Here is a 15,759-nt window from a genome sequence, read left to right on the forward strand (position 1 = left end):
CCTAAAGAACTCCTTAGTTGAGCCTGAGTCTAGCGTGCCGTAGGCAATCTCCGTCTGCTTGGCCAGATCCTCGGCGCTCTCAATGGGAGAGACCATCCTCTCCACGGTCAGGAAGGCAGCCAGGTTGGCCGTGTAGGAAGAGATGATGATGAGGGTGAAGAACCACCACACTCCCCCGACAATACGGCCGGACAGAGACCTGGGATGAGGAGGAGGAAGAGAAACAAATACAGACATGAGAGCAGAGTGCTCAGATTTACATGTGGGAGAGGGAGGGATCACTTCCCATTGTGCCTTTCAGATAAGCATTGACTCAGTCAATCAACAAATGAACAGTAAAACTGTCTTTTTCTGTTAGCCTTTACATATTTAAATAACATGTACATGTTATCAGCTAAATACTACTATCTGCAGAGATGATTACTTTGTTGAGAGCAAGCCTCATTATCTCAACATAACTGTGTCTCAATGTAGTTTAGAAGTTTTAGAAGGTGTGAAACTGTCCTAAATAGTCAGGAAAGCCCAACAGAATAACAACCTGAATCCCGAGCTGTGATACCAGGCTTCCTATTGAGCCTAATTTTGTCTCAGCTGGATTAAAAACAAAGATTTATTGTTTCTCCCAGAAACACTACTACTTGTGGCCGTGTTGCTTTAATGACAAGTTGTTGAAAATGTAGTGGTCCTCACCACAACTTAGACAGGAATATTCTGAAATAAAAAGACATTGAGGTATTAGTACTGAGTGATTAGCTAAACTGCACCACCACGCCGATATTTTCACCCTGCTCATAGGAGCTAAACCAGTTATTTACTTTTAATGGCAGAACACTAATAAATTTTGTCTCTTAACTTGGAAACAAAACTTCAAAAGCTGCCTTAAAACTATGAGTATAGTCAACTTTCAGATTTCCATGATCTCAACTCTGACAAGCTTAAGAACAGTCAAGACAATTTACAACTATAAGTTAAACATCGGAAAACAAAAACTTACGTTCTGTGTAAAAACCTCATAACAAGAGGAGGTTAAGAGAAAAAAAATTGTGAATTTACCCTAAGGGGCTGTGAGTTTTAACAGTGCAATAGAACAAGAAACAACATTGAAAAGCTATGCAAGTCGAAGCCTTTGCTATTTGCTGACATACTTGTTTCAGTGGAAAAACTAAAAATTGACTGGTAACAAGAACAAAAAATGTTTTTTAGCTTTATCGTATCCAAAAATCTAATCTGTTTCCAATCAGTAAAGGCAGCACACCAAAACATCGACAACAACATTCTCCGGTGTCTAGTCTGTTACTGAGAGAATACTCAAAGATGTCTACAGTATTTACGCTATCAGTAAGGTATTTTGAAATAATATGAGCGAAAGCATGATGCAATAAGATATTTAAAAGGAAACAAGGCTGCAGTTCATTCAGGCTGCAACAGGAAGGCTGAAACACAGTACAGCAAGGTTGCTTAGTATCCTATTGAGTTTTAAACTTCTGTTTTAGAACACACTGAGTTAGGAGCCATTACACCTTTTTTGGAAATTTCAAGGTTAAGGTTGTTATATCTGCAGGAAGACTGGTGTTTACCGTTAATAATGCTAATTACACTAATTGTTAAGATAAGAGGCTAAAGCTTTCATATAATAATTCAAGCTGGATATTTTGCTATTTGTGAGTTTTCTGAAAGGATTTGCATTGCATAGGGGGTCGAAGCCATCGCATGACGGTGAGATGTAGGATAACAAACGGTCTGTAAAGCAGTTGGCTGGTAGTTAAAGACAAAACACACCTGGACTGCAGGGAATCAGTTTCTCATATGCACATAATGTTTTGCTATTGACACACATTAGATGGGTCACACTGAAATGCTCTGAGACAGAACAGAATACTGAACTTCAGGTAAGAGTAGTTCCTGCAGTAGCAGTGACACTTGAAAACAGAGCATAACTGATAGGTCATAAAACGACACGAAATAATAAACGAAAATAATTCATCCTTGGGAAAGGGAGTCATTAACACAACTCCACACCTCCTTTGGTTCCACAATGCTGGCTTAATTTTTAAAAGGTCACAAGTGTGCAAGAAATCATTGACTTGGTTTGTGACCTATAAACGTCCAAAGACAAACAAATTTGTCTTTGTTTTTATATATTGAAACCTTGTTTTTCAGTGACTGGTTTCATACACACACACGTGGGACAATGATACCTCTACTCCTTACATAAATAACTGACTGCTCACAGCAGGAGTTTAGAAAAAAACATTTTTAAAACCATTCTTGTTTCTTCAAATATGTATTTCTCTGTGATCAGCATTATGGTTCATGCTTCAAGTTTGGTTTTCTCAGTTGCTTTTTGAACATTTCCGTATAAAATGGCTTCCAACCAAGAAAATTAAGGCCAATGCATATACTCAGAGCTTGGCAAAACAGAATTAAGCCTGGATTTGGATGCTCCAGTCTTTCCTATTTTGAAAAGTGGCCGAGGGTAAGGGGCTTCTTTGTCACATAGTTGTAAGAATATATGTACAGATTGATAACTTGATTATTGCATAACTAATTCCACTTGTGCTCTTGCAAAGACAAAGTTACAAAATTAAACATCTGTTTTTACAGGACATCTGACCTCAGTCATCTGTACCAAGCAGATAAAGATTCATTAGGTGTGATGGAAATACTTGATCAACTTGATTATTTGCTATTTCAAAATAACTAAGAATGAAACTCTTTATGAGATATTCAGCTAGAGAACTCAAATAAGAACTGAGATCAGAAGCAAGAATCTTTATCGAAGATGTTAAGATAAGCAAAGGGAAAACAAATGAAGAGATGAATGGATGGATATATGGATGAATCTGTGGCACACTGGATGAAAATGCAGCACGTGTTTATACTACTATGGGGGTTTTTCAAACAAAATACTTCATATGCGCCAAGATGATGACCGTAAAATGAAACATGCAGCAAAAACACGGTAGCCCTCCAAGAATCGTGAGGAATTCAAGCTGTTACTTTGGTTGAATCTCAATGAACCCAGTGCATTTTACAGCCCTCAGCATGGTGGATAGAAGTTATTTTGTGGATAGAGGTCATCACTGCCAGCCAGCATGCAGCTTCAAAACAAATGAGAGACCAGTCGAGAAAGGTTTCTTGCTCTGAGAAATGGGAGGAAGGGGCAATGGAGTTGAGCATGAGGTTAAGTGGATAGCAGAAACAACAAAGCTCAAAATAACCCATATGCACCACTGCAGGATGGAAATGCATGTATGGGACTATAAAATGCAAAGAGATGAAATGATAAGGGCATCTGGATTGTAGTGGAGAATGAGCATAACCAACAACCAACCTTGGTGAGATATCGCATCCTTGCTGCATGAAGGCACCAAGGGAGAACCACAGGCTATTAAAAATCCCAAAGTCGTTTGGAGGGTCAGGGGGGCTCTGAGGATCTTTGGCCTCATCGTTCTCGTCCAGATGCCACTCATAAGGGCTGAAGCGGCTCACCAGGAAGAGCACCACGCTGACGCCGATATAGGCAAAAACTATACACATCCAGATCTCATAAGCCAGAGGGTCCAGGAAGGAAAACACTCCTGGCTTAGACTTTTGAGGCTTCTTAATCATAATAGAGATTCCCAAGCTCATGAAGGGTTTGGAGAAGTCTATCACCTCCTCCCGTACCAGTGTTATGGTAAGAGGAGCCACGGCTATATCAGCTCTCTGTAAACATGGAAACAGGCACACAAGGGAGTTAGTTTTACAGCAGAAAAAAAAAAAAAAAAAAAGAAGCAAGGTTTTAAACATTGAAAACTTCAAGAAAATATTGATTACATCCAAAATCAAACCAAAACAGCTTTACAATGCATTATGGAGTAAAAAGTGTGGATGTGAACAAATGCAGCAATTAAGTGTATATATTGAATAACAGACATGTTAAAAAGCCAGTGGGAGCAAATCTGCCATTTGGATATGCGTCACTCAGCATTTGTGTTGGTTAATGTCTTTGTCTCAATCCAAATCTCTGTCATGAATCAAAGCAAGAGTTGGAAAACAGAGGAGGGAGAGCTGATGCAAGCAGTTCATAAATCCTGAACCTGCCCTGAAAGATCCTCTGTAATGCCTTACAGACATGCAATTAGTATTAGAGGCCGCACTGACAAATGAGAAACGCAAAGTCAGTCAAATGCTGTATTCTACTGGTCATTCATCAGTTGTGGAGCTGATAAACATCAACACAAATGTAGTGATGCATACAGAGGCCTTCCTCTGGCCATTTCAATTACAACAGAGGGGCATCTCTGTAGATCTAAACTCCTAAAACAGACATACACCTATTGCGGAGCCAGATCAGGAAGTTTGCAGTGATACACTGTTTGCATGCACATCTTTTTATATTCCTCTCTTCTAAGTTAGATTTCCACCATTACTCATTCAGTGGCTGTGGTCTCATAAAAGATGCATATCATCTTTTTAGAGCCAATTCAGTTGTGAGTTATCCCTGAGCTGCATGATAAAACCGCACAGTAGATTTCAGGGTTCATAGTTCAAGAAGGCTTTACATAGAAGTCACTCACTAAGGGTAATTTAGGTTTTATTGTAAAAAAGGTAAGGCAAACTTCATATTTCTTTTTACCTAATTTTTCTGTGCTGCTTTATGTTGGTCTGTCAAATAACATCCAAATAAAATACATATTTCATTGAGTATGAATACCTTTAGAAGTCACTGTATGAAGTATAACACAAGAGGACATTTCATAATACCACTTAACTGAACCTTAGAATGCATGTTTTTCAGCATTGTAATGGTTTGGTTTGATTTTTGATTTATGATAAATTAGGCTGCACAGGCAGACACTTACCCCATAAACCAGTTCACCCACCATCCCATTCCACGTTTTGGTTTCTGGGTCTCTGGCTCCGTATTTTCCATCTGGCACTACCGACAGTTTATATTTTATCCCCACATGCTTTGCAATTTCAGAAGCTAAATCGACACAGTAGCCTTCATATTTGTCATTGCCGTCCAACTGCACATGATTTTTCTTGTACATCACATACGGAGCCTCCTGTTAATTAGACATAGTTTTGAGTTCAAGGTGAAAGCCAGAGCTTGTCCACACCGGCCAGACTTCACGAGGCCTACATCGGTACTGAAGCATGCACACATGCAAAGCAGGCCAAAAAAAAAAACAAAACAAATGCGAGGTACCAAAAGAGAAAGACAAAAGTTCAAACACATCCCAGGCATGTTACTGGGGGACTGGACATGAATGAGCAAGCAGGACGAGGAAATAGGTTCTTGGCCTTGGTCATGCTGTCTTTGTCCAAAATCTAAATGTGTGGAAATGGTTATTGGACAAAGGATTGCATGTAGTTTGCATCTGTTCTACAGAGGACAAGCTGAATGGAGCACGTTTCCAGTTCATAAAGTAACCGTCAGTGACATCAGAGACATTAAAGTCATCAAACGTATGGAAAATGTATTTGCTCTTGTTACCATTAGTAACCACATCCTTCACTACATTATACCAAGAGAGGATAAAAGTCTGTCAACTCGTTGCCTTAATTATGTAGTTTAAAAGATACACATTACCTCTGCTTTTTAGATTCCAAGATGTTTTACCCAAAATTGTAAAACATGTGAGCCATTAAAGATGAATCAATGCCAAATTGAGGTTTTAATCAACACGATTTACTTTGTCACATGGCATGTACATGTTTTTCAGAGGTTATTTGACGGAAGAGATCAGCTCGCACAATCCACATCTCCTGACATAGAACACTTGGACATGAAACTAATAGTTTCAGAGCCTGTGCTTAAAGGCAACATGAAAGAAATATCTTTCATTGAATATATTTTGCTCTTTAATGTTATGAAAAGTGGTGAAAAGCAACATAAAGTCAATGAGATGACTATGATGTGTCTAAAATAACAACTGTCTTTGTTTAAAATCAAAAGGCATGCCTGGCAGACAACAATGCAATGGCACTACACTACTACTTCTCTCTCTCACTCTAAATAGCACTTCCATTCTAGCTGAGGTGACAATGAGTTTTTAGAGGCTGAAATGGGAATGTATGACTACTACATTCTGAATTTGCCTAAGATGCAGACATAATAGACAAAGTCAGAAGGAACGAGGAAACCATGGTTTTAAATGTACGATAAGGCGCACCTTATCGTACATTTAAAAATGGCTGATGATTTCTAAGCTGCAGCAAGTCTCTCTAGCGCTGTTTATAGTCCTGATCCTGGACTACTTTAGAGAAACCTCATATGCCCTTACCTACAGATCATTTTAGCTCTATGTAAACCACCGTCACTGACAGATTACTTAATGAGAGGGAAAGATTTTTACTTACGTACGCACTGAATGTGAATAAGATGATATCTATCTTTACAGTTATCTTTACCAAAGCCGTTATTGTGATGTCACTACTACAACAGCCCACTTTAATATAAAAAAACCAAAATGCTTTGGCACCCACACGGATACAGTTGAAACACTCTTTGTGAATCGACTGTTTCAACATGTAGTGAGTGGATGGAAAGCAACTCAAAAGTAAAATAATTCTACCCTCCCAGGACAGATTGCAACAATGGACACCTTGACCTTGAGTGGCAGAAATCTTATGGTGAAACACTTAGAACCTGGTTTGAGAGTGAGTACCATAATAGTAGTGACCACAATTGTTCGGTTTTCCACAGAAGAGGACTCGTTGGTGACCTGCTGATCCATAATATATACAAATTTTTCGTACTCATTCCAGTAGCCAATCTGAAAAATGACACAGAAGGTTCAGAGTTATCACAGAAAGCAGAAAAGACATTTTGCAGTAGGCATGGGTTGGCTTCCAGCATCAGGATGTACCAAGGTTTTAAAAAGCTAAGCTTTGAAGAGGTTTTCCTTCATTACTTGCCTACGATTTTAGGTATTTTTAATGAGAATGTGCCAGAGTTACTGGAAGCTTTTTTGCTGTATGGAGCATGAAGTCATGCACCTCTGCCCCTCACTCAACATGTTGCTGCACATTCTGGCTTAAGGCCACTAAACTCTTCTCTTGCTTACAAGAAATACAAATTCAGCTGTTTGCAATTATTTCTGGTTGCAGTCAGTCATGTCAAAACTAAACGAGTCCCTCATAACTATTATTAAAGCTGCTGTCACAGTTAACTGTCTTGCCACATATTCTGGCATATTGAAAAAGACATGTTATGTGGATTGGAATCAAGGTTCATGACGAGGTACATTACTTTTGTCATCACTGTCTCGTTTTTTTCTTTTTTCATGTTTTAAGATCCACAGACTGTCTGATAATGACATTTAAACGCTCTGTAAGTATCCCCAAGTGGTCATATATTTATGACCACCAGAAAGTAGGTCAAGTAGTCAGTTTCACTTTCAGTTTCAAGCATCCGGCATGCCGAGTTGAGGGAATCCTAATCAGTGCAGACAGCCTAGCATAGTGTTAGACTATGAAATCTTATCATGGGGTCATTGCGGCTATGTTTGAGTCACAGTTTAATTGTTATGTAGTACATTAGGTATACATGCCGTATGCTAACTGTGCAGCTTATGCAGCAGCATTGTTTGTTGTCCAAAATTTTTGTGGCAGCCTTATTTATCCGGTGGTCAAACTGTGTATGTTACAGCATTATTTTTCCGATCCAACGTGTCTTACAACATCACTAGAATGCAATATTGTAGAGAGGTGGTCAAAAACAGTTACAGTTAGACAGCTATAAGCACTAGGGCTGTTAAACCCAGCAGATAAGTCAATAATAAGCAACTAACAGTTTGTTGTACATTATAAGAACAGAATGACTAAAGGAATAACATCCTAAAAAATAATATAAAACTTTATGTTTATTCTATATGCTTGTGTCTATGTGTCAAAATCAAAACAACTATGAATAAATGTTAAAAGAATAATTAGAAACACAATAATTGATATATTATCTTAATAAAATTAGGAATAATTGTTGTGTTTTAAAGTTAATCAATGGTTGTTCATTATTTTAATCTCTTTTCAATTCAAGGTCAAAATTATTTAGATAGCGCATTTACATACAACTATTTATTATCCCTAAGTGCTGTAAATAGGGTAAAAAGAAACACAACAGTGAATTTTGATAAAAGAAACACAGATACATGTGTAAAATAAGGCTTAACTTCAAAAAGGTCAAGTAAAATTAATATACAAACACCTTTTGGTAAACAAATAATTTGAAATAATGTCACAAACAACCGTAGTACTATTAAAGGTTTTCATCCCATGAGAATCTCATACCAGCCCATGCTTACTTGGGCAGTGGAGACTCCAAGCATGTAAAGTGTTTTTCTGTTCTGTCTGTACAGCTGGAGACAGTTTGGCTTTCCTTGATTTATGATTTAATAAAAAGCTTGTAGCTGCGGTCCTCACTTCACCTGGGCTACACTTCAGCAGAGTAGGAGTAATCTATTCCTGGCTCAGCAAATGTTCTCTTACATAACAAGAAACCAGGACCACTAAGCAATGAAACATGAAGAAAACTAATACCAGTGAGGAAAACCCCAGGAGGTAAAATGATGTGTTGTACAGCAAGTGCAGTCATTCTGTTTTGCTCTAATAATACAGAAACAGAAAGCACCATTGAACATAAAACTGCCCCATTCCTCCTTACCCTGATATGATTCCAGTAGCTGCATTGTTTATTTCAGCCACACTGTTTTTTCCAGCCTCTCTTTTCTGGTGGCAATAATACGCTTCTGACACTTTGTTGTCACTGCAGATCGTCTCACACTGAGACGGGACGTGGGGGGGCTGTTCATGTACGCCGTCTTGTGAGCTGAGCTGCACGGACATTATGAGGCCGCTCCCTTTTTGCTGTCAGCTTCTGTGGGGACTTCAAGGTTATAGAGCTACTGTAGTAGGGCCCCGGTGTTAGCATCTCAAGTGTCTTATGTGGTTTTAGACAGCACTGCTTTTGCCATTGGCCCGTCTAATGTTTAAAATCTCAAACGCAACCATTGCAGTTGTCAAATCAAAAGCAACAGCTAAACTGTTTCAAAAGTAATAGCTAAAATTTGTAAGAAGGATTTCTGGTTAACTGTTGGTTGCAGCTTACAGGCAAACAGTTTTCAAGCTAACTCCACAGCCATGTCAGTGCTTTGAAGAAGCTGTCCAGCATGTAATTTAACAAGCATTGACATGTGTTACAGTTGTCAAGTTAACAAGCTAAATGGCTTTTCCAAATGAGTGCACCGCCTCCCAGCAGGCATTTGTTTGCTAGCTCCTTATAGCAATCCCAAGCTTAAGACATGTGTCCAAGCTTGTAGGCAAAATGGAGAAACTCCAGCTGAATGTTAATGTGAGCTGAGGTTCTCACCTTATGCCTTCATTTGCAGGCAACACATGTTGCCAACATTTAGGTTATTTTTCAGCTGAGTTTAGGACTAAGAGCAAATATGCTTTTACATTTAGGCACTTCTTTCTTAAGAAGAAATTACATTAGATTTTAAAATCAAGATTTACATTTACTTTCAGTTGCCCAATATAGGTAGGCTACAGCTGCAAATTCATATACGAGTGAACAGATCTATTACAGTTAAAAGCACATCTTTACTGCATAAAGAGATACATTACCTATCTTACTGTAGTAAGAGTAAACCTTTGGAAAAAGACACTATGCAAAGCAGGCAAATTAGTTCCAAAACGAAGCAGTGGTTTAGAGAACAAGTGACATCTATTTTACCGTCCGTCTCTGAGTTGAAATCTTAACTAAATTAAGTATTTTTTAGACAAACAAATACAAACTGCTTCGTTGTTAATTAAAAGTCTTAATTAAAAAGAGCTAGTTTTATATGTAAGGAAATGCTGTAAAACAGCATTGTTTAAGCTTATCAGAACAACACCACATGCGAACGTGTTCACTGATCAAAGCTAAAAGTGGTTAAAGAAAAATATTATGGTGTGAAAGTTATTCTTTGGGCTGGCTAGCATTATTTCTCTTCATATTTGGTATTTTTGTTCACCTCTAGGCTGACATTCTTAGCTAAAAGGATAATTCCCAAATCAAAATCTTTACTACGGTCAGCATCTGTTCAGCCAGTAAGGAAAGAGAAAACAAACAACAGAGTGGTGTACCACGCTTGCCTGTATTCATGACTCAATGCACACTGTGCTGATAGTTATATCATATGCTGGTCCTGCAAAAAAAAATCTTTTAGGATTAATTAAATTATGATAACGGTTTTCAAGCCTAGGTGCTCACATACCCTCCTGGGACCCTTGGGCTTCATCTCGTACACATCAATTGTGTAATTAGACCGTCGCCCAAATGTGTCAAACTGGATGTTTCCTGTCATGCCTGGTACTTGGACCTGTCGTTGTACCAAGAAAACAATTATAACACCTGTTCTGAGCACACAGCAAAAAGGCAAACTCTTAATCTGGCAGAAAATGTTCTCTTTGGCTGATTACGTTTTGTTATTGTACACATTTCACACAGAAAAATACCAAATAATATTCCTATTTCAGGAGATGTCATTCAAGAATTGTTATTTGTAAGTCATGCTTTGTAGAAATGGGAAAAGGAAAGTAGTGGCACCAGATATAAACTATTTAAGAAATAGACATTCAGGATGAAACAATGAAATATATATTTAAAATGAAGATAAAGCAGGTTTCTCCTCAGTCCTACCATTTTGAGTGCCCTTTCTATGTCAATGCCTTGGCTCCAGGGCACAGCAGGGTTGGCAAGGCAGTCACCTGCACTTCCTCTGCGTGACACGTCTACTCGCTGGCGCCGAAGATACCGGAAGGCCTCCGCGATCACAAGGATGGCATCATGGGTCAGTGCCGATGTGTACTGTGACAAAGACCCAAAGAAAACCTTATAACAAGGCTTAACGTCATGGTTATCCAACATAATGCTGCGCAATCATCACAGCAAGTGGTTGCAAGTACAGTGCATTGAAAAAGTATTTATACACCTACAACCTTTTCTCATGTTGTCTCATTACAACCACATAATCTAACAGGCCAACACAAAGTAGTGCAAGACTGTGAAGCGGAAGGAAAAGGAAACGTGGTTTAGTAAACTGTTTACAAGTGAAAGTATCAAGTGTGGCATTTGTCAACCCCCTTAACCCCAATACGCCTAAATAAAATCCAGTCTGACCTATTTCATGCAGAAGTCTCATAACTACTATACTGGGTCTCTTGTGAGTAATATAAACTCAGTATAAATCCAGGTTTCAGAGGATGGTTAGAGAAGATTATCGAACAAATAGCATGACGAAGACCAAGGAACACTGAGGACAGGTCATGGAGAGAGTTGTGGAGAGTTTAGGGATTATTTTGTAAAATAATATCCCAAGCATAAAAAGTCAGAGCAATTTTAATTCATCATTCAAAAATGAAAAGAATATGACAAAACTGCAAATCTACCAAGACATGGACATCCACCTAAACTGTAAGGTTGTGCAAAGAGAGCATTCATCAGAGAAGCAGCCCAAAGCCCATCTGTAACTTTGGAGGAACTGCGGAAATCAACAGTTCAGGTTGGAGGGTCTTCTGACAGGACAACTTTTAGTTGTACAATCTACAAATGTGACTTTGTAATGGAAGAGGGGCAAGAACAAAGCCATTGCTGAAAGCAAGCCTTAACAAGTCATATTTCCAGTTTGCTGCAAACCACGTAGGGGACACAAAAAGGTAAAAAAGAAGATAAGGGCTCTCAGGTCAGATTAGACTACAACTGATTTTTTGAAACTAAAATTGTGCATCACCATGACACCACCATCCCCACTGTGAAACACAGTGGTGGCAGCAACATGTTTAGGCCATGCTTTTCCTCAACTGTTACAGCGAAGCTGGTCAGATTTGTTAGGAAGATGAATGGAGCTAAAGACTGGGCAATCCCGAGAAAAATAGCAGCAAAAAGCTGTAAAGGACTTGAGATTGATGTGTAGGCTGACTTTTCATCAGGACAACAATTGTGAACATACAATCAGTGCTACAATGCAATGGTTTAGATCAAAGCATATTTATTTATTACTTAACAGACAAACCCTAAAAGTCTTGCAGCCATTTTGCAGAAAAGTTCACTCTAGAATGGGTTGCTTAGAACATAAGCATTTCAGACTTTTTAGATCCTTATTTTTAAAGAAATTTGAAATTATGTTTCATTTTCTTTCAGCTTCACAATTATGCACTAATTTGTGTTGCTCTAACAAAAAATACATTGAATTTTGTGGTTGTAACTTCACAAAATGTGAAAATGTTCAAGGCTCTGAACCTGGCACTGTAGAGCTAAAAGAGCCTGTTTTTATGTAGGGTAAATCAGGTAACAGGTTTTTAGCGTATTTATCAGAAAATGAATCAGAATGAGATATTCCTTGAGAGTTAATTTAAAACTTCAAAACTTTGAAAGATGAGCAGTAGGGGAACCGTGGCCTTTGAACATAAAAAAAAAAGCAACTGCAGTATCGGCAACTATGCCTCACCGACCTTCAGTGGGGTGTTTTTGGCTTCTGGAAATTCTCTTTCATCCAAGCGCTCCCAGCGCTGGAGGAACTGCTGCACGATGGGGCTGTCTGGGTTGATGATCTGGAAGCCTGTGATGTTGGCCCCACCAGAAAAGACCCTGTCCAGACTCATGTTGGAAAACCCCTGAGAGCAAAAGAACAACTCGTTGATGATAACAGAAGAGGCTTAAAAACTGATTTAAGTTTTTCATCATGACTGTAAGGGTTACATTTCTCATACATGTGAGGGTTACATTTCTTTTAACTAAATTGCATCACACCAAGCACTGCAGTAATGGGTTTTTGTAATGTCTTGTGTTTAGTTGTTGCTATCTCTTACCAGGTTGGCTAGGATATAGTGGTATCCCCGGGTGTTTTTCCCTGAGGTCACCACCTTCAGTTTGCAGAAGAAGACACACAGTAAGTTGCAGAACATTTACAAAACAAAGAATCAGAAATAACAGAGATCCTTAATTTAAGAGGTACCTATCAGAAAGAAAGCAAAAACAAAAACATGTCAAAGAGACACACAGGGGCAAGCAGGACCATGTTAGCAGATTTGTCTGTGGGTGTGTGTGCTGTGCTGTATGGGCACATACAGAGTGGCAAGAAACTGCAATGACAGTGCTTGTTCCTTTCCATTAACTTCAACATGTAAAATAAGGTCATGGCTCTGGCAGGCCTCCCTCTCTCTTTCTGCAGCTGCCTGAGCTCCTGCAATCTGCTTCTTTCTCCTTTGCCTGTATCACTCCAACATTAGACTTAGTTAACCTAAACATTTTGAAATCACCTGTAGGAGGAAGTAGATTCTGAGAGAGCCCAGTGAAGTGATTTCTTTAAACTTCAGCTCTGGTAAAAAGCTCTATTTCTCTGTATCACAGAGCACAAAGCTTTAAAAAGACACTTATGGGGGTGGAAAGTTTTTTTTTTTTCCTGTCTTTTTACTTTCTACACTCCTCCAGAGCTTTGATACATTCAAAATGCCTAAATAACCTAAACGTTTCATTTCAGGGTTAGGGTTAGGGCTGATCAAGTTGTTGCAATAGAAAGATCAGGCACCCCTGTGTAATTTAATTCAGAAGTTAAAGTATTCATATGGCTTTAATCTTTTTGCATTTTGTCATGTTACAACTACAAACTTTCATACATTTTACTTGGATTATAGACAAACACAATGTTTCAAATAACTGGGAATTTGCAGAGGAGCTGCACAGATCTACAGAGGGAAATCTTTTTAAGGAGACTATCAGCTGTGCACTCCAAAAATCAGGCCTTAATCGTTGAACAGCCAAAAGAAGTCCAATGTAAAGTTTACCACAAGCCATGAGGGAAACATGACAAACGTGTGCAAGAAGGTGCTCTGGTCAGATGAGGCCAGAATTAAAAGTTTTGGCCTATATGCAACATGCAGTGTGTTATCCATCACCCTAAACACATGATCCACACACACTGAATTATGGTGGACGCAGCACCATGTGGTGCGGTTTTCAGCAGGAAGAGGGAAGCTCGTCAAACTTGATGAGTAGATGGATGGAGGTAAATACGGGGCAATTCTGCAAGAAAACCTGTAAAAGACTCGAGACTGGGGCAGAGGTTCATCTTAAAGCAGACCAACAACCATTCACATACAGCCAGGGCTAGAATTGAATGTTTTATGATAAGGTAAGGTAAGATGAGTTTAGTAAAATCACACTCATACATAAACCACCATAAAGACATATCTAAAACACTAAAATACTCAAACTTAAAGGGTTGGACACGGATCTTTTAAAAAATAAGGTGAATAAAAAAATTTTTAAAAATGGCTTAAGAATCTATTAACGAGTGAGAAAATGATAATGCAACGATAAAAGAATAAACATTTGCTATTTATACTCAGGATTACAGGTTAATGTATATTCATGTGTTAGAATGGTATAGTTAAAGTCCAGACCTAGGAAGTGAATTATTGATACATCTGTAACTAGAAAGATTGCCTCATAAGTGTAACATTTTTGCCATTTTTACAAGTCTATGAAAAATTTTGCAATAATGATTAATTAAAATAATGTGTTTAGTTACATGTGCATGTGCTGGTAAAAACTGGCATGTTCTCGGTCTCTACTTTGCTGCTGTTCCTGTTTGGCAAGCACCAATTGCGCACTGTTACAAAATGGGGATGTGCAGGACCAGACGCGAGGAACGCCCATGCTTCCAGAAAAACAGCCCCCACAGGTGCACATATCGCACGCGTAGCCTTGCCCATGGACAGAAGCAGTGACTAGAAATCATTTGTTTTTTTACTCTAAACACACATCTTTCAACACTAGGTGTAGTGACCTGTCAATCACCTTGGGGGGCACCAGAGGTGTCCAACCAGGTTCAGGAAGGGTGCCAGTACTACCCTAGCCACCCCTCTAGCACCGCCCCTGGGTCTAAAATGTATTGGCTCAGGTGAAAGGGGCTGGATAATAATGAACACCTAAATTTTTTAATTTTTATTTGTAAAACAATTTGTATACCAAGTATTCTTATAGACTGCAAATATGTGTTACTGTGTGGTAACCTGCGGCATAAAATCCCAAAAAGTTTGAGGTCATAATGTGACGAAATGGGAAGATGTTTAAGGAGTATGAATATTTTTTGCAAGGCACTTCATTCTCCATGCAGTTTGTTTTCCTCTTACACCCCTTCACCCTAAAGTCCTTTATTTATCCTCGCCATAGAGTCACAGAACAGTCTCTAGAGAGGGAACGTCCTTGATGCTCCGAGGCTGAACCCCCGACAGCTTTATAGCTTTGAGCAATTTCAACAATAAATACAATTACCTCTCTCGCAGATATGAACTGCTTTCATTGTGTTTCAACATTCTGCACTCAGGCTTCAGTTTTGAAATCGTGCATCATAAATTTTCATCACCAGCACAAATTCCCAGCAACATCTGACTTATTGTTTCCCAGATTTTCTTGAAGAAGCTTTTGATTTGCTCTTCAGTCATGTGAGAGGGGAGTTGCAGTGACCAAAGTGACATTTAATGAAGCTGCAGTGCCTGGAGACTGGTTACATATATTACTGATACAGCAGTGAGACATTTCTAAATGAGCAAATATTCCACACAGAGAAACATGCAGTTATGGTCTCCACAGAGTTCTCTTTATAGAATTAAAGAGTTACTAAGATGATCATTTATAACATGAAAACATGTGGTGCTTATTGTAACATTACTTATGAGGGGCTCCAAAGAAAAGAAGGGACTAGAGAGGGAGTTGTGCAAACACAG

The 15,759-nt window shown here is 38.8% G+C and overlaps 1 protein-coding gene across 7 annotated transcripts in view; it reads right to left on the reverse strand.

Moving 5' to 3' along the window:
- LOC124876617 (glutamate receptor 3-like) overlaps positions 1-15,759 on the reverse strand; it is a 127,666-nt gene that overhangs the window by 25,294 nt on the left and 86,613 nt on the right. For 6 of the 7 annotated variants that reach the window (XR_007040342.1, XM_047379544.1, XM_047379538.1 and 3 more), the window contains exons 5-12: positions 12,841-12,894; positions 12,484-12,645; positions 10,673-10,840; positions 10,248-10,352; positions 6,660-6,767; positions 4,848-5,054; positions 3,335-3,708; positions 1-199 (exon numbers count right to left, since the gene is read on the reverse strand). Coding sequence is in view for 6 of the 7 variants with exons in the window: in XM_047379544.1 (XP_047235500.1) it covers positions 1-199; positions 3,335-3,708; positions 4,848-5,054; positions 6,660-6,767; positions 10,248-10,352; positions 10,673-10,840; positions 12,484-12,645; positions 12,841-12,894 (1,377 nt within the window). In the remaining variant the exon portion in view is untranslated. The remainder of the gene's footprint in view (positions 200-3,334; positions 3,709-4,847; positions 5,055-6,659; positions 6,768-10,247; positions 10,353-10,672; positions 10,841-12,483; positions 12,646-12,840; positions 12,895-15,759) is intronic. The other variant, XM_047379541.1, reaches the window with a different exon arrangement.

The sequence above is a fragment of the Girardinichthys multiradiatus genome, chromosome 11 (genome assembly GCF_021462225.1).
Source record: "Girardinichthys multiradiatus isolate DD_20200921_A chromosome 11, DD_fGirMul_XY1, whole genome shotgun sequence".
Classification (NCBI taxonomy): domain Eukaryota; kingdom Metazoa; phylum Chordata; class Actinopteri; order Cyprinodontiformes; family Goodeidae; genus Girardinichthys; species Girardinichthys multiradiatus.